Genomic DNA, 27,118 nt, shown 5'->3' on the forward strand with positions numbered 1-27,118 from the left:
CTTTTGCTATGATGCAGCTGCTGGTGTGCTCAGTTGCACAAAGATTTTGGAAAGCTTCGGGACACATAATAAAATGGGATCCTGGTGAGTCCAGCTGCCTGGACTCACCTTCCCCGATCTTTGTTTCTTGGATGCTCACATAAGCAGATCTTTGCTTAGTCAACCAAGTTAGCTGAGGATGTTGTGGAAAAACAGGATTCAGCTAGGATGGTGACCTCCTCTTAAATTGCAAACAGAGGATCCAACAGTGTCCTTTGGATTGGAGAATGAAGAAAATGCAAAATGTGCTTGTTTTTATAGGAAGAGAATTGCTTACTGTTTTTTTATTTTCTGTTGTCCTCCTCCCTGTCCATTCAAAGAATACTCACACATGTGAAAGTATGAGCATGCTAACTATAGTATAGATAACTGTGCTTTAAAACAAGCATTATCAAGCAGCTCAAAAAATTAATAATTAAAAAAAAAAACACAAACAAACAAACAAACAAACCAACCTATCTGAATGATACTTTTCCAAACATTTCTCAACGATGGAGTCTTTTTTAATTCCAGACACACATCCCCTTCTCATGTGATCCTCTGGCCCAGAAAGAATCTGTTCTTAATACCCAAAAAATGGTAAAGGAGTTTGGGATATCAGCAATTGATGGAGCCAGATTTCTTAGAAATAATTCTGGCACCAAGTACTCTCACTAACCACCACTGGTGCATATGTTATACTTGTCCTAAACTGATACGCATATATTGATACAAGTCTTTACAGAAGTCTTCCTTGACCTGTGCCATGATGGAGTAGTACCACATTTCAAGTTTCCTTCAGTGATTTTCCACATTAATCTTACAGAATCATTTCCTAATGAAATGATTAGGCCCTACAGAAGGGCCTAATGACAACACTATTGTGAGGATGCCTGTAACACCTTTACAGCTCCCCAGAGAAGAGAGGTGGAAGCAGCAGAAAGGGAGAAGGAAAACAAGACAGAACAAGAGAGAGTTTGTGTGTGTATATAGGTAAAAGAGAAAGGGACAGACAGAGCAGAAAATAAGTAGCAGCAGCCTCAGTTAATATTCTCTGGATTTGCCATTTTGGGGGCAAATTCTAGTCTCAGTGACACAGTTACTTGAGATTTATATTATCACAAGTAACATCAGTTCCAAGGCACTGACACATATTGGGGTTTTATATCAGTTTTTAAAGTATATATTTTTGGGAGTTCTGCCTATCTAAACCTGATCTAAAACCTACCCTTCCTCTCTCAGAGCTCAGTCAGTGGTTTGGAGTTTAAACTGCAACAGCCATGGCAAGTCCCACCCATCTACAAGCTATGCTCTGCATCCTTTACGTCCAGCAAACAGGCTCTTGCGTGTTTCTGAGTGCCTTGCGTTAAGGAGAATCACAGGCCCAACCAGGTCTTCTTTACCCTCACTGAGAACCAGTGCAAAGTAACAGTGGCCTGACTGAACACTGCCTTGTACACTCACTGCCATCTAAACCACAGTCTCAAACACCCACAGGATTGTTGCTCCTGCAGGAAAGACAAGAGAACTTCTTTGGAGATGGATATCTCATTGTTTTGCTAAGTGAAAACATAGGCCAAGATGTACTGGAAATGCTAAGTGGCTGGGTACAATTTGCAATTTGCTGTTTGCTCCAAAGATAAAGTGCCAATATATGCTGTGTACAAACCGAGGAGGCAATACTGTTTGCTCACATGGGGGGTGTGCAGCAGCTCTCAGAAGATCCAGAGCCCTTGCATCTGAACTCAGAAGCAGGTGCTTTGTTGACTTACATAGATAATAGGTCAGATCCTCATCAGCACTTGTTTTTCCAGATGGAGTGAAGGATTTCATGTCCTGTTATTCTTGGGCAGCTGGGGAGTATTTGCTTTACAAATTTATATATTTACTTCTTGAACATGGCAGAGAAAATCAATTTCTTCAGTAATCATACATGACAGTTAAAGTATTCAATGGTAGTATTTTGAAAAATACAACCAGTGCCTCGAAAACTGTTGGTAGCTTGTATACACTTCTCGTGGCTGAGCTCTTGGTATTTTTTTTTCTGTCATGTACTGACAAAGTCTGGTCAAAAAGAAGATCAGAAGGATCATGAAAGGAATTTTGGAAAAGGTTTTTTACCTATGGTTCCCAGAAGCCATGAAGAGCTTTTATGTGCATATATATATATATATATATATATATATATATATATATATATATATATAATGCCATTCTAAGAATTCCTGCAGGAATACAGCATTGATTATCAGATCTACTACTAAATCAGAGTCAACACTTGGAAAATAGAAATTACAGCTTTTTAAATAAGTGGTCACATGGGTATTGTCATGATAACAACTAAGTTTGGATTTCATTGCATAAGAAAGTTTTATTCTGATGCACCACAGCATAGTGGGATAGACAACATAGTGTGTGTAGACCTCTACATCCTTCATGATACAGCTAACTTCACTTTCTTTGCCTTTTTATTATACCCAGGGAATATCTATTTCAACCAAAATGCTCACTTATAAGTGAATTAATTAGATTTGCTTGAAACAGAATGGGATGTCAGACACACGCTGGCCTCAGGGGATGGAGCTGACACCATCTGACTGGCACAGCTGACACTGCTGGATCCTGAATCACTGAGATCTGAGCAATTCCCTTTAGTTCCACCACACTGCACTGCAAGTCCTGAGATCTGCAGCTTGTTTTGTTCTGCAGCATGACCTTCTGTCAGGCTTCTCTACCTTATCTAACAGTCACCTCTCACTCCAAGACATGAGGTTTCATGATCCAGCCTACGAAGCTCCTTTTTTGCCGTATGTCAGGTTTTTGTAGCTTTGCTCTTATAACCTCCTCAGACACAAGATTTTACAAGAGCATCTTTTATTTCAAACACTGGTGAGCATGTTGGAGTCACTAGTCCAAATAAAGAACTAGTGTATAGTATGAACTTTTGCAGGAGCTATGTAACTTATGTTCAGCTGCTCTTTCATACTGCAATTAATATATTTAATAAGCATCCAGTTTTCCCATAATAGTCTAAATATGGCTTCTTCCACACACTATGGAAGCTGCTCTCTCCTACAGAGATTCTTTTCTTTTCTCTGCATTATACATTTTGGTGTGGATCTCCATTTCTATCACAAATTCCTGACCTTAACATAAAAGGTTCACTCCCTCAAAGAAGTTACATTCATCAAGACATAATTTTTTTATCTATTACCACAAAAAACTGCACATCTCTTATTCTTGCACATTGCTTTAATTGAATGTTCTTGAATCTACAAATACAGAATAGACATAAATAGTAGCTCTGACAAGACTGGACCCCTACATATTATTTTCTTATAAGGAACCTCAGTGCTACAAGAAATATACACTGCAGAACCTTGAGAGAACATTCACAGACCTCAGAGAACTGCATAAAACTTAGCTAATGCCTCCAAATGCTGCAAACCAGAAGGGGTAATATTTTGTCCATGTGGCTTCACAGCACCCTTTATTCCTGTCTTTGGTTTTGCTTCCACATCCAGATTTGTTTATTATTTGAGATGCAGCCCCTTCCTTGTGCTTGCTTTTCTTCACACTTGCTCAGATTTAAACTAGGAAAAGCTTAACTGCAGTCAGTAGTCTCAAGCTATTAAACATCAGTGCATAGACCTTTCCTACTTTATTACCCATTAATTTTTTGGTCCCCAGTTTTATGGAAGATGGTAAAGAGTAGTCTTTATAATCCTTTCTTTAGAGACTTCAGAAAGAAATAAATGAAAAGTGAAAAAACTTAAGTTATTGTAATACGCTAATAATTATAGGGCACAAGTGGTTGAACATCACCAGACCAAATGAGAATGTCCCAAAAAAGGCATTTTTGGGACATATTATCTATGATAGAGTGTTGGCATCAAAGCAGGAAGGTATTTTTAATGAAATATTCTGGAGAAAAGTATATGGAACAAAAGTAAAAAATTTATTAGAATGAGGAAGTGAGAGAGAAGGAAAGAAAAAGGAGGAAGACAAAGCTGGTTTTCTTTTTTTCTGCTGGCTCCATGACAGAAAATGTCATATATTTTTGATTGCATGGTACCAATTATTTCAGCACCTTATAAAGAATTAAACAACGTGTTTGATCTTGGCAGTCCTGGAGTCCAAATTACCCTTTAGGATCCCTCCATAAGCTTCTTTACCCAGTCAAACGGGTACAAATCTGCTTCTCATCCTTTACAACAACCTTTCCAAAGATAGTTGCCACTCCACTCCACACCACTCACTGTTGAGCAGCAGCAGTAGCAAACCCAGTTGTGCATCAGGCACATAATTTGCATGTCTTAGAATTGAATATAGTTGGAAAAATGGTTTCCTTGCGGTAAAAGAACTAGGAGAGATGCCATTGTCCAGGAGACTGCTTAATGGACCGCTATATTTCAAAGTGGGACACCATCATCTTCATTTTACAATTAAAGAAGTAAAATCTTCAGGATCTCACTGAAGAAAGGGTAAGTCATTAAGGCAGAATGAAAATTTGAACTAAAGGAAAGACTACAGTACTCAATGAAGAAGACAAGTGAGAGCTGGACAGACCGAGCAGAACCTGAAGAGGTGGCTGATAGGGTAGTCCTTTCCCCTTCCAACTTGTCTAGAGATGAAACAGAGCTTTGGGAGCCCAGGAACAGGACAGATGTACTGTCCCTGTCCCTGAGAACCAACCCAGGCAATCACAGGAGATGGGTGCAGAAGCAAACGTAGGGAATTATGTTAAATACATACAGGATTACAGTTTGTTTGTTTTGCTTGTAGCTTCTGGTTTCCAATCTCATAAGCAAAGATTGAAATTCAAATCCCATCTTTAATTGGATTGGTCTAAAGGTCAAGTCTCAAATCACATGACAGAAACTCCAGTCTCGTTTTACTACTAAGCCTACCTGGGCATTGTTGAGATAAATAAAGCCTTAGGATACCCAGTCCTGACAGGGCCTGAAGGATATCCCCTGTCCAGTTACAAAAGTCTGAGAAGGGTGAAGAGGCTGACTTGGAACAATATCATATATACAAACATCACTGAATAACTTCTAACATCTCTTCTTCAAGCACAAACCCATGTTTCCCAGCAAAGCTGTCTTCCCTGTCTTTTACAAAGAAGCTGACACTTAGATTCACACTTAACTGTCATCACAGACATATCCCAAGTTTCTTTAATGATCCCTGTGTCAGTAACTCATAAAACATCACACAGGAAGTCAGAGGCAAGGAGAGGAATTGGATGCAGGTTTCCTGGAGCTAAGGATAGTTCTCTAATTACGAGGAGCTTTACAGATTAGAAAGCCAGAAGGCAACCTTGTGATTAGCTATTCTCTCTTCCTGCAGAACATGAGCTGCAGACACTGCCTAAATTAATTCCTTTCTGAATTATCAGGAGTTGTCATATTTTTCGGTTCACAGACCTGCTACAAATTTTCCAACAGTAATACAGATTGCTGTAAAGTTTAAGCTTCCTGACAACATGTAGTTTTATCCTAGCTACCATTTGTTATTGCTGGCAGGTAATCCATTAAAACAGGCTGCATTAGAGATATTCTGAAAGAACTGCTGAACTTGATTTAAACGTTAGAGAGCTCACCACAACTTTTGGCAAATTATTTTGACAGCTGATTACCCTCAAGTCAATATATAGCCTGGATTTTTTTCACTGTAGTATTCAGCCAACATAACTTATGATTTCCATGACTTATCTGAAGTGTCCAGAATGGTGGCAATATATGGAACATATAGATCACTCCAGAGAAGAAGCCCAGGTAAAAGAAGAAAAAGTGTAATACATAGATACAAATATAGATATAGAGGAATATAAATTCAACTGGTCCTACTACATATGTGGAAACTCAACCACACACTGAAACTTCTTGGTGATCACAATGAAAAATTTGAGGTACTTCCAACTACAACTTTTTTATTTTAAAATTAAAAAAAAACCCTAAAAAAGTAAAAAACTAAAAATATTAACAGTCACCATGAACAATCTCAAACTTGACCATAATTTCACCAACCCCATCCCCCAAACAAAAGCTAATAAATGTTTGTTAATAACATTGTGGAAACAAGGATGTTACCTGCAAGATTACAGTTTTTGTAACCTACTCTGGTAAATTCTTATGGAGAACAACTACCACATAAGTCGGTTTCTAGGGAGTTTCTCAGGAATTAGTGGCAGAAAATCACCGCTGAGGAAATGTGCAAACTATATTACCCTGGAAATCCTTATGCCCAATGAGGACAGATAGAGATGGAAGCAATTCGATGGGTGGTGCATTTTCAGCCACAGCCCCATTGAATGCAGCTCTGAGGAAGGCAACTGTAGAAGAAAAAAGACTGAGACTGCACGTCATGCTTCCAGCCCAAGGAAAGCACCAGCTGAAAACCATTCACAGAGGGTCTACTAGAAAGGGTTATGAACCATGTTCAAAAATTCTAAGTGGGCAGGAAAAAGAGGACAGGAGAAAGATTTAACATGCTTTTGTGATTTTCAAATGCACAGAGAAGTTATTCAACTGCTCATGAGTGGCTGCATATTGTTTCACACTGTGAAAGGGACAGTGAAGACTCTGGTAAAAACTCCATTACACCAAAAATGGTGCAAGAATGTGGAGAAATTTCTTGCACTTGCAGACTACAGGAATTTAATTGATTCATTTTACAAAAAAAAAAAAATTTAGAGGTGAATGTAATAAAAAGTACCCACATCACTATTCTACTTACAAGATGTCATAATCCAGTAACTAGAGAAGTGAGAGAAAGCAGCTTGTCTCTTCTATGAAACAGCAGAAAAAAACTTAATTTATACAAACATATGCAACTCTGAGATTGTTTAACAGAGCAGTGGATATGAGAGAAGATACAGGGAGTATCACATAAGCTTCAGATAAAACCACAGTGTACTTGGGCAGCTTTGGCTTGATTTAAAGTTGAAACTCTGCTTAAATCACTCTACCCAGAGGCTGAGAGTAAAAAAACTTGTTCATTTCTTCCCAAATTTAGGTATTATATATTTGCTGCTGCTGTACTTATTTTCAAAGAACACACATAAGGAAATATATGGCTCAGTTACAACTTCCCTTTCTAAAAAAAAAAAGAACATGAAGAGTAATAAGCTGTAAATGCTTGGGGTTAGGAGAAGCATTAGAACTATTAGAGAGACGAAACGCCAATATCAAATATCATTATCCCAGCACGAGAAAGATACAACAAAAAAAGCTCAGAGATAAAGGTATACAAATTACATTAAAAACCTTCTGGATGTGCCTTGAAGACAAAAAAAGTTGAAAAATCATCCTCAGGTATCAGGTGAGTATTCTTTAATATGGGTGGATTCTCTCTTGCAAACATCAGGTCAAGCATGGATGCCTTAGTCAAGCTTAAGTCACCAAGTTTAGCATATGGTCAACAGCATTAGATTAAATGTTAAATGCCTGCATAATGCCAAAGGTTACACTACAACACAAAATCCTTGTTTGTTCTCTAAATTATGGGAATGACTGTGTGAATGCTACCACCTGCATACCTTTCATTTATTCTTCTGAGATTTCCTAAAACAAGACAACTGAAAAAATGATCATTCTGTTTCATCATCTCCTTCTTTCCCCACACAGTTATGAGGGAAAAAAAAAAGTGAAGAGCTTTTTAAGTAGGTCATCTAGCACAAGCACAGAGTATGTGTAAATAAAGAGCCATGGATTTTCCCCTTAGCTATCTGGAGAGAAGTTTCAGTGATCAGTCCAAACACTTTTTCTGTCAGAGAGGTGCTGGGAAAAACAGTAAAAATAAATTCAGCAGAAAATACAATAGCAACAACTTCCTAAGTAGGGTTCTTTAGGTTTTAGAAAATACACAGGAATAAAATAGACTAATTAAATTCAATCTGTTACATATGACATGAAAAGCAAGCTGAAAAGGGATCACAGTGCTAGAACTAGGGGCAGTGCTAATGTACTCTGGGAATGTGCCATAAATCCCCACCTTGAACATAATAAATGTTTAAATAAGATTACATCTGCTGAATATTCATGTTGTCCTTAGTTGAATTACGGAAGTACTACCTAAAGATTTTACAAATTAAATGGAAAGACTCCCAGGAAAAAAAAAAAAACAAAAACAAAAACAAATGAAAAGCCTTGTCTTCAAGGAAGTAAAGAGCTATTGTTCAAAGACCCATAGAACTAGAGGCATCTGACCACTCTTGACACCCTCAGCTCTAACTACTGCAGTAGAAGAAAATCAAGTACCTCTCTTTGGGTGCCAAGTACTCATATCTAATGTATATCTACATTGAAGACAACTTTTAAAACCAGATCTTTCAACCAGGATAAGGACATCCCTTAACATGCCTCCATGTTATGTTCCAGAGAGGAAAGGGCAGTTTCTTTAGCTTTCTGACCAGTTTTATTATGAGTTCACGAGAGAAACAAAATAAAGCACTTAATCCATATTCATTCTCCACCCCTCCTCTCCCTGCACTCACAAATCTCCAGAGGAAGCAGACTTTTTTACCACTCAGATAAAAAAAGTCCTGGCTACTTCTACAAGCATGGTGATAGATACCTGTGACCTCTGCTCCCAGGAAGGTTTTCAACAAAGGGCTTCACAAGATTGATTCAATCTTTACAACCATTGTAAGTTCCTGTGCAAAATAGGACTATGCAAGTATAACTCACTGGGCCCACTACCAGAGAAGAACTGTGGCTCCTTAAATCCAAGATAAGGATGGTCATAAGCTGTCATAAAACCATCTCATGTGCCAGAACTACTACACAGTTGGCTCTGCCCTGAATACATATTTGCAGTTTTATCAGATCATATCTTTCAGGGTTTTGTTCCAGTCCTCAATATTTCCATTAGCCTCTATGCTAAAACATGAAGAGAACACTAGTTTTGACCAAATTTTTTAAGTATGTATGTAAAATATGTATGTGAAAGTCTGTCAATTCTTTGCAGTGTTAGATGTGGAGGCATTGTGCTTAAGCTAAACTACCAAAAAGGCATTATTAGATATTCACTAATATAAAAGATGATGAAAAACATCAGGAATTAACAAAGACACAAAACCTGTGGATAAAAGCAGAAACAGAAGAGGATGGGAACATCCTTAGAGTTATATAAACACGCTAGTCCAGAAGAGTGTGGAGATGACTGTGCTTATCCAGACTGGGCTCCCACATTGGAGAGCAGCTCCAAAATTCAGAGTGTGTTTTTAATGTTTACTGCCACCAACCAATTGCTCTAACTTTTGCTTAAATAAAAATCAAATTAAATCAGAAAGTTTTGCTGTAAACTTGCAGAGTGCTACTAGACAGCTCAAGGCCAATTCATCCCTGACTGTAACACGCAAAGCATGCACAACACAAATGGAAAACACCAAGTGATTATTAGCATCTGCAAAGATTCCTGGAACAAGTCCATTATAAAAAAGTAAGTATTGTTCTTGATGACACTATGCAGTTATCAGAAAACAAAAAAGTAAATTTCTGTAGCTTTTCTTAAATTGGAGAACCCTAAACGTTTGGCAGTACAGAGTACAGCAACTGACAGCCCATTTGGTCTCTTTATCCCTTTGCTTTCTCATAAGCCCTGCACATAGTTTCAAACAACATATGTGGATGTTTTTATTAAGAGGTGATGCAGAACCTGTATTTTATTTTCCTGAAAATTATAATCATTTTACTGAAAGAATAAGGAATAATCACCTATGATGTACATATTAACAATGTATGAAAGGATTCAGGACTGGACAAGAAAGAAGCAACAATACTGATCATGACCTCATTTGTAGATAGTGCTCACTCTTTCTAGGTGGACAAAAAGATTCTTACCCCCAACAAAGGGAGGAGAAATGTTCCCTGATTCATATAAAATATGGTAAAATAGAATACTTTAAGTGGCAGATTTATGGTTAATTTTAGAAATTACACTGCTTAACCAATCTAGTTATTTAGAACTATCATATCCAAACATTTACATATTTGCCAAAAACTTCAGAATGGATTTCCGAAAATATATGCATAAGCCTATGTTAAGTTTTTCCCAATAGAAAAAACTATATATAAACTCCTACACCACTGACACATATTTAAAAGGGAGTTTGGCACATGTAATTCCTTTTGGCTCAGGAATTGGCAGTACCTGCCACTCCTGCAGCAGGTACTTGAGGTTTATCTAGGTAAGTTCTGTTTCTACCTTTGGCAGAACTTACATTTGTATATGGTAAAAAACAGGTATAGGTTATGAAGCCATCAAACAAGGGCTGATATTCCCATATTAGAAGTACCAGTGTGACATCTGGTGGGCACTTTTTGGGACAGCAATAGGCTTTTTAGCAACTTATAAAGGTCGTGAAAAATGAAACAAAAGGAGCAAAAAAGCTAGTACGAGGAACAAGAAAAACAGCACAGACTATATGTGTGAGAAAAAGTGACAGCTGGAGGAAGAAATTTTGTGTTCACTGGTATTGCTTTCAGAGTGTGCACAAGTACGATAAAATTTTGTGATAGGAACTGCAAATACGTCTCATGTTGGCCACTTGGGGATGTGTGCTGCAACACTTGAGGCATTTCCAACACACACCCCACGCTGTAACAGAAGCATTAACTGAAACAGGCACCGAGAGGAGACATCATGATCAGGAAAGAGACTTTTCCCTACAGGGTGTGGCACATCTCTCTCATTCCCAGCATGTTGAAACTTGTGATTCCTCCAAATGCTAAAAACTCCACTACATCATCGGTGGTAGTGGGGAACATAAAGAAACGAGTAAATAAAACCCAAACTTCATTTTCCTGAAGTTGTTTATTTGCATGCCACTTCTACTGTATGAGTCACATGCAAAACAGCCCAAGACATCTCCTCAGTAATTTGACCAGTGATTGGTTAAGGAAATTGCAGACCAGCAAAAGAAAACTAATTCTGGTAACACTGGAGTGGTGTCAACTCCGTTCAAGCACTAGACATGGAGAAAATAAACTCTATCTGCCTAGATTCTCAAGAAACCTAGGAGGTAAAAATTAGAGCCCAAATGGACATCAGGCACCTAATGGGTGACAATCATAGAGTTCAGACACCTGAAACACAATTTCTATATTCTGCATGCTGTTTTTCTGTCCAGAAGTACTGCCCCATGGCTGACTAACCAGCTAGGAGCTAATTTCTCACCTATCACCAGAGGTGATGGTGCAGAGCATAATTCCTAAATCTTCTGACTGGATCACATGGCACAACTAAGTTTACTGCAGAACAATGTGGGCAGAACAGCACAATGCCTTTTTTTTTTTTTTGGTTTGCATAAATAACTCCTAATGCTGAGGGGCTTATCCACCAAGTGGCAGAAATGACTTTCAGGCTACTTAACAATAAGCTGTTCTTCAAAATCCTAGCTGAAGGGAACTTTGTAAAACAATATTTTTCAGCTCACATGTGCCACTGTGCAACTGGAAATTTAATCAAGAGAACAAACAAGTAAGATAATTTTACTTTATCCCACAGATTATGCATTTCAGACCTGGCCTCCTGGACTAATTGTCCATTTTTTCATTAGGTTTTTAATTACATCATTCAGAAAATAGAGAATGTAACCAGGAATACCCCTTTTGTAGCTGGATACCCATGACACAGCTTCAAAAGAATAAGGCTTCACAGCACTTTCTTTCCATATGCATCTGAGAGTTTTACAAAATGATGCTTATCATCCAGCCAGTCCCAGACATTCAGAAGGTAAAGTAGCATAATATATATTCTTATTTTTATCAGAACATATATGCTGACACATATGATTGCAAAAAATGGTGTACAGAGGAAATCAGATGCCTTACTGCTGAACTTGTTTTGTGCTGCAATCATTTATACACAGTTCACTTTCATATTCCGGCTTCTGCCTGGCAAAAACAGAGACCTCGATCCTGACGCCACGGTATTCAACCAAAGGATTAGAGGAGCTTACCTGGCCTGCTTCAGTTGTCATCAATCTGTTTTAAATTATCCAAGCTTTTGGTATTGAAGGTTTTGAAATAAGGTACATGGATAGTAAGGCGGAAAAGATCAGTTGTAAAGGGATATGCTAAGTAAGCAGTATTGTAAATGTCTTTTCCAAGTCACAGGCATGTATCACTGTTATCATCAGACATCTTTATATTGTAATTACAACTTTGGTTAAAGACCATCTTGGGAACCATCTGACTGCAACATACCAGATCTAAGAAATTAATGTCATTACTGAAAAACTGCCTTTCAGCTTTTGTTTTGTAAAGAACTCATGCCTGGGGAATGCACAAACTGCTATATTTATAATTAAATGGGTGTGGTAAACTGTGTTATTGTACTGCCTTGAATAAAAGCTGACCATTAGCCCCAAAATCTCAATATCAAAACTTCACTAACTGTACCATCCACAGTTAAAGTTATCTTGTCTTGGGCCTTCAGTGATACTTTTCCTGATGTTCAGTAAATGATGAAGAATTTCCCCAATTCTGAACACAGAAGAAACAAAGAAGGGAATGAGTATGGAGTAAGGAAGTTGGTCCCCACTGAATCATCCATTAAAGAAGCTAAAGAGAGAGAAAAGTCTGGAAGACTCAAATGGGATGATTAAAATCCATAAAAATTTTGATCAACATTCTCTCTTTACCTATAAAGTGTCAGGAATGCCTTTCCCCTGTCCCCTATCCTTTCATTCACATTATGTGATGAATCCAACATAAAACTCAGCTATTAAAGAAAATCCCGTACAAAGTACATGGCTGCAGAACTGAGCATAAATAATGGGCAGTAAATAGAAAATGAAAGGGGAAAGGGTGGTGTCAAAGAGAAGAAAAAGCAGCAGAACAGTGGAGCACCATTCCTTCTGGGCACCATGTGAGACATTATGTTAACAATGTCTGGTCTGTACTATATTTACTGCATTTACTTTTACTATACTTACTTTTACAGAAACCTGCACACGGGGCCGCGGGGTCCCCCCCCGCAGAACTGCACGGCACAGGGCTGCCCCCAGGCCTGCACAGGGTCACCCCCGGCGGGGAAAAGGAGAGGGGGAGCTTCACCGGCGTGGCTTTGCACCCTCATGGGAGAGGAGAGGGGAAGCCTCGGAGCACACAGAGGTTTGCCGGTCTGGTTTGGGGGAGGGGAAGGGTGCTGGGTGGGCCATGGGGGTCCTCGGACTGGTGGGAGGGTGGGTGGGGCAGCCCTGCATGAAATGTCGCAGGTAAGCGGTGGATGGGAAGACATGAGGTAACACGGTGGGGGGAGGATAAGGTCAGGGTGGATAATGGTTTCTTCTGGGGGGGGGTTGGGGATCTTGGCCAGGCTAGGGCCTTGAGCGGTACTCGAGCACCAGGTGGGTACGGGGGCCGGAACGGTTTGGTTGGTTGGTTGGTTTTGGCTCACCTGCGGCTACTGCCCAGGTTCGGATGTTCTGGATATATTTGTTACATCCTGCAAGGGTGGTCTGGACAAAGGGTTGTTCCTGAGTATTTCCTTGGAATTTAATATAGATAGGTGGCAGCATATGGGCCTACATACCAAGTCCAAAGCCCTCTACTCAGTGCCAGTGGTCAAATACTTCTGACAGATAAAACCTCCATTCTGAATCGATGGTCTGAACACTTTCAGACTCTTTATCCCCTCAGCTGTGCTAAGTAAACACGTCAAGACATTTGAACTTTATACTTTAATTCCCTACTTCCTCCCTAGCTTCTTTTATTGCAGTTCTGGAAAGGACAAATTCCACACTTGGCTTGCCAGGAAAGCATGACGCCTCAGAATGCCAGCACCAACTCCCAGCCACTACACCAGATGGGAACATAACTGGTAGCATGATGTAGCTCAAGGCTTTCAGTTCAGGGCGACTGAATCATGTGTGAGCTCATGTCAGGGTTAAAGGGACCCAGACTCAGAGGGACAGAAGTAGAGAAGACAGGCAAGTAGAAAGGGTGTGACTTGTGGGTTTATAATAGCCTTTGTTCCCTGTGAGGAAGTGTGGCACATACAATGAATGTGACTTGTGACCAGAGTTTAAGGCAGTAATGTTTAACTGTAGCTCCATTTTGAATTTCTTCTTAAAATCATATTACAAAGAATCCAGCAAAAGCTATGGAATGGAAACTGCATGTAATTTTCACTTTCTAAACAAAATTATTTTACTTAGGTCTTTTCTTAGGAAAATATACTGAATTATGTCAAAAAAACCAAACCAAAACAAAAAACAAACCCCAAAAAAAAACAAAAATCAAAAAAACCACAAGACAATAGTACTAGCTTTACTTCAATTTTCCCACTAGAGGGATTACATGTTCTTCGAGATCCACAAAATCAGAAGCTATTTATTCTACACAGATTTCTTACTGGTGTATTTCCAATACGATGATCTTATCATAACTTAAAATGTTAACACAGCTCAGCAGCCCTTCAGAAAGCAGGTGTGTACTCATTAATCTCCTCAAACACCCTTCCTTTGTAGCCTTCTTTTTTCTTAGATAAGGAATAAAAAAATGCACCAGTGCAAACAAAATGCCTACCCAATAATCCATATAAAATACATCCCTTGGTTACATCTGTCTCCTAGCTCTTTTGCTCATGTATGTTTCAATACAAATAATGCTGCAAATGCCAACTACTGAGTGCAGTGCATTTGGGGCCCCCGCTACAAAAAAGACATTGAGGTGCTGGAATGTGTCCAGAGAAGGGCAACGAAGCTGGTGGAGGGTCTGGAGCACAAGTCTTGTGAGGAGAGGCTGACGGAGCTCAGAGTGTTTAGCCCAGAAAAAAGGAGGCTGAGGGGGTTGTCATCCCTCAACTACCTGAAAGGAGGTTGGAGTGAGGTAGGAGTCAGTTTCTTCTAGCAAGTAACACAGGATAGAATGAGAGGAGAAGATCTTGGGTTGTGTCAGGGGAGGTTTCAGTTAATTGGATATTAGGAAAAATATCTTCACTGAAAGGGTAGTCGAGCATTGGACCAGGTTGCCCATGAAAGTGGTTGAGTGACCATCCCTGGGAGTATTTAAAAGACATGTAGAAGTGGCACTGAGCGACATGGTTTAGTGGTGGGCTTGGCTGTACTGGGTTAACAGTTGGACTCAATGTTCCTAGAGATCTTCTCCAACCTAAACAATTCTATGATTCAATGATTACGAAGAGTCTCAGTAGAAGTACTGCAAATGGAGGAGTACCAGGTATTTATGCTGAGTTAAAGCAAGAAAAAAACCCACCCCAAATTAAGAAACACATTTTCCTTTTCTATACAACTACCATTGTATAGTTTAGTATCTTTATCTACCAGCTGGTCTGAATCTTATCTGTTTTTTTCTCACTGAAGCAGTTAAAAATTAATTTCTATTAAGCTACTGGCAATATATATATACTTTTTGATGTTTTGCTTATCAGTGTATAACTCTTCAAATCTTATCACTTATATTCTTTGCCACTTATTTTCAATCTTTCCACCCTTTAATATTTTTTATCACTGTTCCTAGGTCCTATTTTAATTAAGAAGGCTTCTTGCCCAGACATTAATATATGTACTCTAACAAAGTTCAGCCCAGGGTCTCCAATAACCTGCACTACACGTGACTAAGGCTGGTGAATAAAACTATTTGACCACCACACAGTTTGATATCAACAGATGCTTAGTCAAATACTCTTGTGAGATATGTATTTATTAAGCCAAAAAGCTAGCCAGGTTCTTGACTTTGTTTCTCAGCTGCCCTGAAAAGATGGGCTTCATATATGCTATCCTGTGTGATGAAGGTATTAAATAATGCTTTGTCTCTTTCATTTGGCAGCTCTACTGATTATTAAATTTCACAGAACACCACAGTACTTGTTTTCATGTCACTGGCAACTGTTAACAGTAATAAGTATAGTTCGTGCTGAAATAAATATATGCCATATAGATATTATCTGGAAGTCTTGTTTACTGGATCACTTAAAAGATGAGAAGGGTAACTCACTTTTAATAAAAAGTTTACTATAAATTAGCATGCTCTAATTAATAAGGTCCTATTCAAGTTTACAAATTTCTTCAGAAATTATGTTAATAAACAGAAAATAAAATGTTACGTGTCCAAAATTCTGACAGTAGACCATTTACCCTTACAGGGTAGATTTGTTTCAGTCGTACAGACTCTAGAAAATCATTTCTCATCCTTTTGAGACAGAAATAAATACCTCTCAACATGAGGGTGTTCTAATGTTTTGCAAATATGCAGTCCAGCTCAGACCAAGCTGAGGTCATTTCAGCTGATGTTGCTCCCCAGAACACGGAGTGGTCAGTGGGATCAAACCACGGGCTGTACCGGTTCCTCCAGGCGGGAGGAGGATGTTGGATCAAAGCTGGGCCTCCTTCAACTTCAGCTTCCTTCAGCTTCACTCCTTCAGAGTGGCCCCAGCCTGAACACAAAAGAGCTCCCTAGTTCCAGTGGCACACCGGCATTCCCCCAGTTCCTGCTGAATTTGGACCTACAGACCCAAGAGAAATCGTAGAGCCTGTTATGTGTCTTGGGGAACAGGGACAGGTGCTCAGACTTTGAAGAGAAAGCTGCGGTACTAAAAGAGAACATGTAAGGATGCGTTCTGTGATACACGTGATATACATTCACGAACTACAGAGTTTGAGCTTTGTGGCCTTTCGGTAAATCACGACTGGGTGACTTTAAAGTAATCTGACATCAACTCAGCCGATTCACCAGTGAGCCTGTTCAGAGCTTCCCTGGTGCCTCAGCGGGCAGCAGCCGACACAGAGCAGCGCTGCCCCCGCGGTGTGCCAGGGACCGGCCTCACCTCCGCTGCCCGCGGCCGCTGGCTCCGCGCCGCAGCCCCCTCCTCCTCCTCAGCGGAGCAGTGGTGTCCACAGGCGCGGCCTCCCACGGGTGTCCGTCCCCTGATGGCCGGGAGCCGCAGGCGGCCTGAACCCGCTACCCTTCACCGGCAGCTGCGGCGCTCTGAGCACTCCCCGCCTGCATCCCGCCCCGACGGACCCGCCCGCCCCCAGAGACCCACATCCCACTCCGCCGGCGGACGCCGGGAAGGGGCCACTCCTCCTCCCTGTACGGGCGGGCCCGAGGCAGCGCCGCGCCCCGCAGGCACTGCGGGCAGGAAATGGCTCGGGGCGGGCGGCCTGTACCACCACCATGGAGGGGGGAAGGTTAGAGGAGGGAGGGTTGGACGCCGTGGTCCCTCGGCTCCCGATGGCACCTCCCCGGTGACAGAAGGCCGCCGTTTTTCCCGCAGGGGCGGCAGCTTCCAGCTCCGGCCCTTCCCGGAGCCCGCGGCCCGCCGCTGTGCCCCCCTGTCTGGACGGGTGGTTGCGGCCGGGCGCGGCCGGAGCCGCGGCCGGGGCAGGGCCGGTGCCGGTGCCAGGCGAAGATGGCGTTCCCCGGGCAGCCCGCGCCCGGCGGCGGCTTCTACCAGGGCGGGGTGAGCGGGGACTGTCCGGCCCAAGGGCGACCTGAGGGGGGGATGTGCCTGTCCGGCCTGAGGGGGGCATGTGGCTGTCCGGCCCAAGGGGGATGTCCCTGCCCGGCCTGAGGGAGGATGTGGCTCTCCGGCTCAAGGGGGGGTGTGACTGTCCGGCCCATGGGGGGATGTGGATGTGGCTGTGCAGCCCAAGGGGAAGGGGTGAGAGCCGTGTGAGGCGGGGTCTGCCCGGCCTCCGGCCGCCGCTCCCACCGGGAGGTGCCGCAGGAGCCAGCTCGGGGCTGTGCCCTCGGGAATGGGAAGGGAGAAGAGGAGGGACACGCCCGGCACCTGCTGCCGAGGGACGAAAGTCAGTGCCAGGGATGTCATTCCGTGATTTTCAGTTAACGGTCAATTTTACTTGAAAGTTTTCACACTTAATGCATATTCTTCCAAGTATTTTCCCTAGAGATCTGTCTTGCTCAGCTTTTCTGAAGTGGAGAGAAAAATCTGCAGTGCCTTAGTCTTTCTTTAGCACCCCAATTTCTGCTAATGGTACACGAAAATTAAACCTTGATGAGATTCAGTAGACTGTATCTAGATCAGTGGATTGCTCCGGTGCAATATTTTACACTGATCTGCTTACATTACAACAAATTAGTATATCAATACTAAAATTGAAGTTTGTGATTTTTTTCATAAGGAATTTCTTTTTTGATTTTTTTTTTTAGCATGGTGTGTATATAAAAACATAAGTTGATAAGTACAGATTCTTAACTGAATCATTGATTTAAAATTACTTTTCTTCTTGATTACTATAGTATGGAGGAGCTCCAGGAGGACCAGCATTCCCTGGACAAGCTCAAGATCCTTTGTATGGTTATTTTGCTGCAGTAGGAGGGCAGGTAAACTTCTAAAATGTTATTTGCTTCTTGATTTTTCTTTCTGGGGAATACTTTCTACATTAGCCTTTGGAAAGAGGAATGCCCAATATTTGCACTGAGAAAAACTACTATTTCAAATAAAAAAAAAAAAAAAAACAAACAAAACCAGAATTGTTTTATTTAGCCCATTTGCTATATGTAGGCATGTCACTCTACAATATAGCTGTATACACACAGGAACTCTGGAGCTTGAATAATGCTGTTAGTTATTCCAATATCTGGGTTTACTGGTAGCATAGAGTGATTATACTTTTAGAGGAAAGCATTCACAACTTTCTTTTTTTTTTTATTCCCTGTCATTCTGAAATGCATTTTTAATTTCTTTCCTGTAATTTTGTGGCATATATATTGGTTTTGTATGGTTATGTACCTTACTAGATAAGTAAGATAAATGTTGCTTGAACTGTATTACAAAGTCTAGGAGCAATTAAGTCAGGTTTATTGAAGTTCTGTCTTTGTTGGCCATATGTATAACTGTTTATTGCACACCTGTAGGATGTGCGCAGATCTAAAATTCTGCTCCTGGCTCTGTTATCCACAGGTAGACATAACCACAACATGACAGTTTGAATTCAGCAATATTAACTGATGTTCAAATTCCCACTGTAATTTGGGCTAGTTTTGTTCTCTGTGTTAACTCTTTTGAGTTAATAACGTGTCTCACAGACTATATCTTACTTCTTTATAACTGCTTATGAAAATATTTAGACTGTGTGGTTTTCTAGTAAAGGAGAACACTGGAATGCCCTGTGTGTAGTGAGGCTTCTCTGGGAAGGTGGAGCCCAAGCTCAGTTCTCCTGAATGTGCTGAAAATTGCCTGCCAGCTGAGATGCCTCTGCATGCAGGTGCCACCTGGATGTGTGCCAGGAGTCAGCAGTGGAGCCAGTGACTGACACTTGGAAGAGTGAATAAGCTCCTAAAGAGAAAGGCAGGTAGCAGCAAACAGGATGTGGAGCTGTGGAGAAGAGGTGACAGGAACTGAACGTCAGCAAAACGTAGACTGTTCCCAGTCTTCTCAAGTGAAGCCTGGTTACTGAAAGCTAGGAAATCAGTGGGTTGATGGGTATGATCAAATTAGCACTTTAGAATACTGAAGTTAGTCCTCTGAAATACTTTATATTTGTAGAAATCATTCCTTACTGAAATAAACTGGGTAGCTTTTGAAATGTTATCCTTGGAATTGGAGGTGTCAGTTTTAGAGACCAGTGGCAGTGCAGAAGTAAAAACCCTGTAAGGAGACAGTGAAATAGAACAGATAAATTATCAGCTGCCATCTGTGCAACTCTGTAAAAAGTCACATCTCAGTTTCCCATATGTACTTACTGTAGAATTAGTAGGTTTTGATTATGGTTTGCTGCTCTCTGTGTTGTTTTTTATGCCTATATAATATATAATGGTATCTCTGAGCTTTCTTTGATGTAGTGTACAACAGAGATCTTGTCTTTGATTTATTAGTTTACTTTGTTTACAGAAGAAAGTCGAAAGTATTGTTTCAAATCTTCATTCAATGTAATCAAGTCTGTCTTTATAAGAAGTAATAATTTTATTTTTTTTTAGTCTGTTTGCAAAGCCCATATGCCTTGTCTAGTTTAATTGCTTATGTTCTACTTAAAAAAAAGCCAAGGATCTTTTTGGTAATGTTAATCTTGATTACAGATCATGCTTGTCTGTCTTCCTCTGTTTTAAAGTTATGCAGATCCTACCTTTGCTTCAGAAGCTATAAAGCCTTTGAAGAGATTTGCTACTTAATATTCTTGGCTATATTATCTTTTTTTTTTTCCCCTATGAACATAAAGTGTTAAATACATCTGTATTGTTGGACTATGGAATAGATTGGAAGCAATTTTGGGTTTAGGTTCCATTTACTTTACATAGAATCAAAACATTGTTGCTCTTTTTTCAGACGTTGTCAAATATTGTTTAACATAATAACTACTACTTGTCTTATAAATAATGATACTTCATTTCTGAAAGCTATCTGGCTGTGCTGTTCTCACCATGCCATTTAGTAGCATATCTCTGTTCTTTTAAAAAAATAAAAATAAAATAAAAAAGAAAACTTAGCAGATTTAAAAGCATCAGGAAAATGCTGAAGCAAATAAATTTGTTTCAAATACAAAGCAATTCTCTTTTCAATATTTAATGCTTTAGAGAAGGGGCATTTTTATAAGTACAGATATAATGTTCCATTCCTGGATGAGGTTAAATTAAACTCTCTATGAACCCAACTTCATGTTGGGTGTGGAGGAATAAAACCTAGAATTCCAGCTCCACCTTTGGCAGATCATTGCTTTCTGTTAATTGGCAGTTGTTTTCTCTATTTGGCCTTGAGCAGGATGTATTGAAAGTGCACCTTTTTCCAAACTGTGCAGATAGGTATCTTTTCTGGGTTTGTTTTGTTTTTCTTTTGAAGTTTCCTTCTGCTTTTGTTTGTTCTAATAGCAACTGACTATTTCCAAAAAAACCCCAGATTTTTTAGTTTACATTTGTCAGTCTTAAAGCTGTCTTGAGAAGAGGTTATGTATTTGGATTCCTTTTTGAAAGGGTAACTAATTTAATGCTACTGGAAAGGGAGTGGGTTCTGGGAATAACCAGACGGGGAATGGGAATTAAAACAATAGCTGATACCTCTTCTATTATCGAAAGGATGGACAAATAGATGCTGATGAGCTACAGAGATGTCTCACGCAGTCAGGGATTGCAGGAGCCTATAAACGTAAGTTAATGATTTAAATAAACAAGCAGATCTAAGGCATAATAATTCTTCTACCATTTACTAGAAAATGCTTGTAGCTGTGCCTTGTCCAAAGCTGTGTTTTTTCTTTGCATGGTAATGGGTTTTCCTTTCATGTGGACAACTTGGCAACGTAAATTCTCTCTACTCAGTTCTGTGCACATAATACTTCCCTTGTCAGCGTCTTTAATTTACCACTGCTGGGCTCTGGTGTCAGAGAAGTATTTGCTTTGTAATGGACAGACAGTTCTTAAAAAGGTGTTTTGCTTTGGTTGAAACGGCGCTTTGATATTGACCAAAATCTGTGGCAGGACTCCTCTGTCAGGATACCTCCTGTTCCGTGTAGAAAATCAAGCTTCTGTGAGTGCAGCTGGCTTGCTCAAGCCGTGTCTATGGTGGAATATAAATGACTACTTTGAAGTACAAAACTGTTATGCATTGATATATGAGGAAAATAATTTTAAATATAACTTGAATTGCCTCCAGGTTGTCTACTATCAGTTTTTCTAACAAGTAATGGCTTTTACTTGGATCAAAATATGGTATGGCTGTATACAGGGGAACCAGTTATATAATACTTTATACATCAAATATACTATCAGTATATAATTTAAATATATAATAAATTTAAAATTTCACATTTGGACAAAACTGAAAAGTATGCTTTTAACATAATTTATTTTTTGTTTTTCTAATTTTAACAGCTTTCAACTTAGAGACTTGCAGACTTATGATCTCAATGCTGGATGTATCCTTTGCTATGAAATGTAAACATTTTTGCATTATGTAAGCAAAGATGAGAGGGTGCCAGAAATTTGGGAAATGCTTGCCTTTACTTGATAAGTATTGTGATTATTATGACTGGGGAGCTACTTCCATTCTTACTGATTTTAAAGGATGAAGAAATAATAATAAAAGAGTCTCAGTGACTGATCTTCTTACAAGTAGTATTCCTCTAAGCCCGGGGAACTCTTTTGCCATTAATGTATGAAGAGTCAGGTCTGGTGGCCCAGAATAGAGGTTTGTGCAAATCCCTTATTGTGGTTTTCAAATAGGACAGCTTTCCAATCCTTCCAAATTAGTTTTAAACATTTGTACTACACAGCCTGAATAAGCAATCTAAGTCCCCCTACATCTTGTTCCTTGAATGAATCAGGTTTGAATATTTAATGGAGTGGTATATGGCATTCGGTGGTAGGACCTATGGAAGACTTAGATATACTGTGTAAGGTACACCTTGGAGTCTTTTTAGCCAAAGCTTAAATTGTCATGTTAGAATGTTTTGCTGCTTAAAAAGAAAAAAGAATAAAGGAATCTTTCTTAAAAAGAAAAAAGCAGAAATGAAACTGGTAGGACTCTTAGTTCACCTTGAACAAACTGCCTAGAATATGAGAGAACTGATATTATTATTATAACTTAATTTTTTCTTTGGCATCTGTTTTTATTTCAGATATATATTCTATTGGTTACAGTTATATACCATCAGGTTAAAGAGAAGTGTGTGAACTAAGTTAAATTCAGAAAGAGCAAATAGTTTTAGCAGGTTTCAGTGGGGAGAGGAGGTTCTCTGACCTTTGGATTTGGGCAAAAGTATTATCTCCATCTCTGCTGGGGGATGCTTTAGGTAGTTTCCTACCAGAAGAAATGAATAATAGTAAAATGATATTAATATTGACCTTCAAGTAAGAGTTTATAACTACAGAGAGATGGCTTGCTTTGTTTGTTTTTTTGTTAAGAAGTGGTTTTCTTAGCTTTGAAATCAGAGAGATATGTCTGGCACACTGGGATTTAATGAGTTTAAAGAACTCTGGGCTGTGGTCAATGGCTGGAAGCAACACTTTGTAACTTTTGACAGTGATGGAAGTGGCACAGTGGATCGTCAAGAACTGGAGAAAGCCTTGATGAATATGGGTAACTTGTGAAATATTCTTGCTTCTGACACTACTTACACCATTTCCCAGTACGAGTTATCACCCTGCAGTAACTGACATGGTATTTACAATGAAAAATGCATTGGAGTCTGTTAATTTACCTGTGTTTTCAAAATAGGACTTTTTATTTTCAAATAGGATTTAGACTGAGCCCACAGGCTGTGTCTGCAATCACAAAGCGATACAGCACTCACGGAAAGATTGCATTTGATGATTACATTGCCTGCTGTGTGAAACTCCGAGCTCTCACTGGTATGCTGGATTATAGCCTTATTACTATCATTTCCATAATATACTTTTATTTAATAAAATCTGACTGCTCACTTATCTTAAGTTCAACTTTTGTGTACTTTATATTAGGTTTCTTTCAATAGTCTACAGGCAGAACTGGAACAGCTCTTACTATAGATAAGGATTTTTTAAATTCCAATGAAAAAATGGACTTAAAACTAATGCAGGGTTTACTCCAGAGGCTAGAAGAGTTATGTTATCAAAATTGGGAAACTGTTTATTAACAGAATGTAAAGGCTTGTATGTGATAAATATAAAAATTTAGAATGGGAAATTAAGTCTTGGAATGAATTGCAGTATTCTTTATCGGTTCTCATTCATGTGACTTGGGGAATTTTAGAAAACTACTATATGTTTTTAAAAAATTTTTTAACTGTAATTTTTCTTACCTGGTTTCTGTTTTCTTAATGCATTTTTGCAGAATGCTTTAGAAGAAGGGATACAACTCAGCAGGGCTTTGTGAATTTCCAGTATGATGATGTAAGTGAATTTTAAGGAATACATTAAAATTCCAGGGTAAAACCAAGGAAAAACATAAAACAGAAGACAATCAGTAATGATTTGAATTTGTGCCTATCTTCTCTACACTTCTCTACTTAGTGTAGAGAAGAGACACTTAGAGCCCAAAAGTTCTGGGGCTTGTTGAGTATTGTCTTAAAAAGTTTTCATGTATTTTATAGATTTCTGTAAAATGTTGTTGTGCTCTTTTGTCGGGACTTCTTACCAGCCTGGTTCAAGAAGATCCAAGAAGTTAGATCGCTTGACAGCATCACTTTCTGTGACTTTCTTTTCAATTTTTTATTTTAAGGCTTGGTAGGCATTTTTCCCAGGAAGGGTTGGCAGAGGTCTGGTGGGGACAGACACAAATCACACTCAGTCTGGCTTGTGGTTATTGGCCTCCTGGCCACATTTGTGCAGGAAAAGGAGAAAACTAGATTCAAACCTTCCTGTTTTTTGGGGTGGGGTTCTTTGCTTGTTGGTTTGTTTTTTTTTTTGGTGGGGGAGGGAGGCATTTGTTGGGTTTTATTTTTGTTAGCATTAAGGAGATACTTTGTTTTAATTAACTATTTACTGATTTTCGTACTTAGTTTTAAAGTTTTGTTGTTCTTTACAGAATTTCTTTACAGAAAAGTGTAGTGACAATGAGTATTGTAGGAGAAAAAGTGAAAACTTGATCTCTGCCTTACTTCTAATATGTGGTTTTCCTCTTTTCAGTTCATACAGTGTGTTATGAGCATCTAAATCAAAAGGAAGCAAGCCATGGATGATCATGATTTAACATTCCAGTTTGTGTTTTGCTTTGCCAACTCTTCCAATGATTGTGTATCTCAGGATGGGAAATTGCATATTTTATGAAGTACCGCTTTACACACATTTTTTTAGTCTTGATAATGAATATGAACTACTCACGTACCGTTGTCTATAACTTCCAACCTGTGATTATTAAAGATGCTTTTATTTTTATAAACTTGCAATTCACTGTGTATAACTCAGATCATGCAAATGGTAAGATTTTCTGTAATGTGTTTACTTTTTTCCAATAATGCACTAAAACCAGTTTCTGGAGTGCAACTTACCTTTTCTGTCTTAAACAGTAACATGTATGATTTAAGATGATGACTTCTTTTGTCTTTGATGGTATAAGACATGTACAAACTGAAAGAGCTTTGGAACGGTCATTTTACACTCGTCTGTTAAAGCATCAGTAAGTTTTGGTTGCTTATTTTGTCAGCTGTTTTCAAGATGAAGTTTGTGACACCATGCACTGAGTGTGAGACTACCTGTTGGAACTCCTTGGAAGCAGGGATGTGACAAAACGTAGCAGAGAACTCTTCTAGCTGCATGCTCTGGTATAGGGGCTTTTGTTCCTATAAGATTCTTGCTCTGTTTGTGTCACTATATAAAATACTTTTAAACACCCAAAAGTCGTTCCATGTCAGTTTGTACATCAACTTTCCCTTTTAACAATTAACTTCTAAGCTGGCAGACTTCAGTTACATGTAAATGAATGTTTCTATCTCCTCCACTTTAAACCCTAACAGGTAGGGTTTGCCTCAGTATGCCATCTAATGTACAAGGGCCTAAACTCACTACAAAAAAATTCTTGCCAGATTAGTCTTTCAGATCACAGCAGTAGTTACCAATGCTGTAGCACGCTCATGAAAGCAGATACAGAAAGACATATAACAGAAGTAATCCTTAGAGCAGAAATCTTGCTTGAAGCTATTTTTTTATGCCCTACCTTGCTAAGAATACTATAAAATTCAGGTCTCTAGTTTCTGGGCTATAAATTCAAAGCAGGCTGGTCTCGCCTAAAGAAGCAACTCGTACTTACTACTTAAATTTAGAATCCTTTGCATATTGCTTCTAGTTTCATTTCAGGAGCTAGTTCTCTTTCTGCATAGACAGCATTATACTTTCACATTCTGATAATTGCACATTGTCCTGTTGCACATAAAGTTGGGAAACAGACAGAACGCTACAGAAAGCATTTCTGATGTAGTGCCCAAAATTCATAAAGGTTCATCGGAGTCAAGTACCCAACATCAGTTTTGCTGCAGTCCAAAATTCTGACAGCTGACAAGGTTAGTAAGAGTATAAGCCAAAGCCTATTCTTCCTCTAGGGACTTGATAAGACCATTTTGCTTAAATACAGTATTCATCCTTATACTGTTCATTTTACCCTAAAAATGATGAGGTATCTTTACCAAAATGCTAATTACCCATACAGTTTTTCTCTACCTCTGCTTAGTTGTGTTTCTGGTCTTGTAGTGGCTTTGCTGGGATAGAATTAATTTTCATGGCTGCTGTGTTTTAGATTTGTGACTACTCAGCATCAGTAGCACAGCAGCATTTGAGCTGTTGCTGGGCAGTGCTTGCACAGCTTCAGGGCCTTCTCAATTTCTCACTCTGCAATTTCACTGAGTAGGCTGAGGGTGGGAGGGAATGGGGTGGGGAGAGCTGACCCAAATGGGCCAAAGCACTCAAGGCCCAAGGGCCCAAGTCTTTCTCAGTTTATTTTGGCACCAGCCAGCTACTGGGCAGTGAAATGCCGCAAGAAAACAGTGTGAACCAGTAGGGTTTTCTTCAGTGATCTTTGTAAACTGGAAAACAAATTGTAAACTGGAAAACAAATTGTTCCAAAACCAGGAGAAAATTCTAGCTTACTCAATAAAAAAAAATGGTTTTTGTTCTCCCATAAGCATTTTAAAAATCCATCATATTCATAGGGACCAATGGGATAAATCATCTATCATGTTTAGACACAAACTAAGCTAATACATACAGATGCTAAGAAGTTACTATGCTATCATCTAGCTAAAAAAAAGCCACCTGAAACCTTTGTGAAAATTGCTTACCCATTAAGAGTAGATTCAGTGGGCAGGTTGAATATACAAGTTACCTGCTTCAAAGAAACAGTTATTTCAAACTCAGAATTAAGGGTTTCTCTTTCCCAGAAGGCATACTGGGAAGGATGCTTGATACCAAGAGGCATGATTGCTCTTGACCTTGGGCATAGTTTCAAATGGATATTTTTTCTAGGTTGCCCTTAAACATGCAAACTAAGGAACAGTAATTTTAGATTTGCTTTGAGAAAAATAAGCCCCTGAGATAAAAATTTGAGAAGCTCATGGGATCATTTTCAACCCTGGAATTTGAAAAATAACATCTGTATTCTACTTTTAGTCTTTTCCCATTCAAGCATCATCTTTTTTTTACAGAGGCCTATAAATCAGAAAGTGCTAAATACAAGAACTTAGAAGAACAAAATACACACAACAGTC

The 27,118-nt window shown here is 39.4% G+C and overlaps 1 protein-coding gene across 2 annotated transcripts; it reads left to right on the forward strand.

Moving 5' to 3' along the window:
* The first annotated feature begins 17,312 nt into the window (after positions 1-17,312).
* Positions 17,313-25,258, forward strand: SRI (sorcin). 2 transcript variants are annotated; one of them, XM_051802604.1, is made up of 8 exons: positions 17,313-17,454; positions 18,255-18,338; positions 21,024-21,093; positions 21,816-21,859; positions 22,875-23,022; positions 23,181-23,294; positions 23,755-23,813; positions 24,549-25,258. In XM_051802604.1, exons 1-8 carry the CDS (start codon positions 17,404-17,406, stop codon positions 24,573-24,575), a joined length of 597 nt encoding a protein of 198 aa, XP_051658564.1. In that variant the 5' UTR covers positions 17,313-17,403; the 3' UTR covers positions 24,576-25,258. The 2 variants fall into 2 exon arrangements, with proteins under 2 accessions (XP_051658564.1, XP_051658565.1); XM_051802605.1 differs by lacking the exon at positions 21,024-21,093 and having other exon boundaries at positions 17,378-17,454.
* Positions 25,259-27,118: the final 1,860 nt, after the last annotated feature.

Source organism: Manacus candei, unplaced genomic scaffold (genome assembly GCF_025592945.1).
Source record: "Manacus candei isolate 608988 ecotype Guabito, Panama unplaced genomic scaffold, ASM2559294v1 h1tg000056l, whole genome shotgun sequence".
Classification (NCBI taxonomy): Eukaryota; Metazoa; Chordata; class Aves; order Passeriformes; family Pipridae; genus Manacus; species Manacus candei.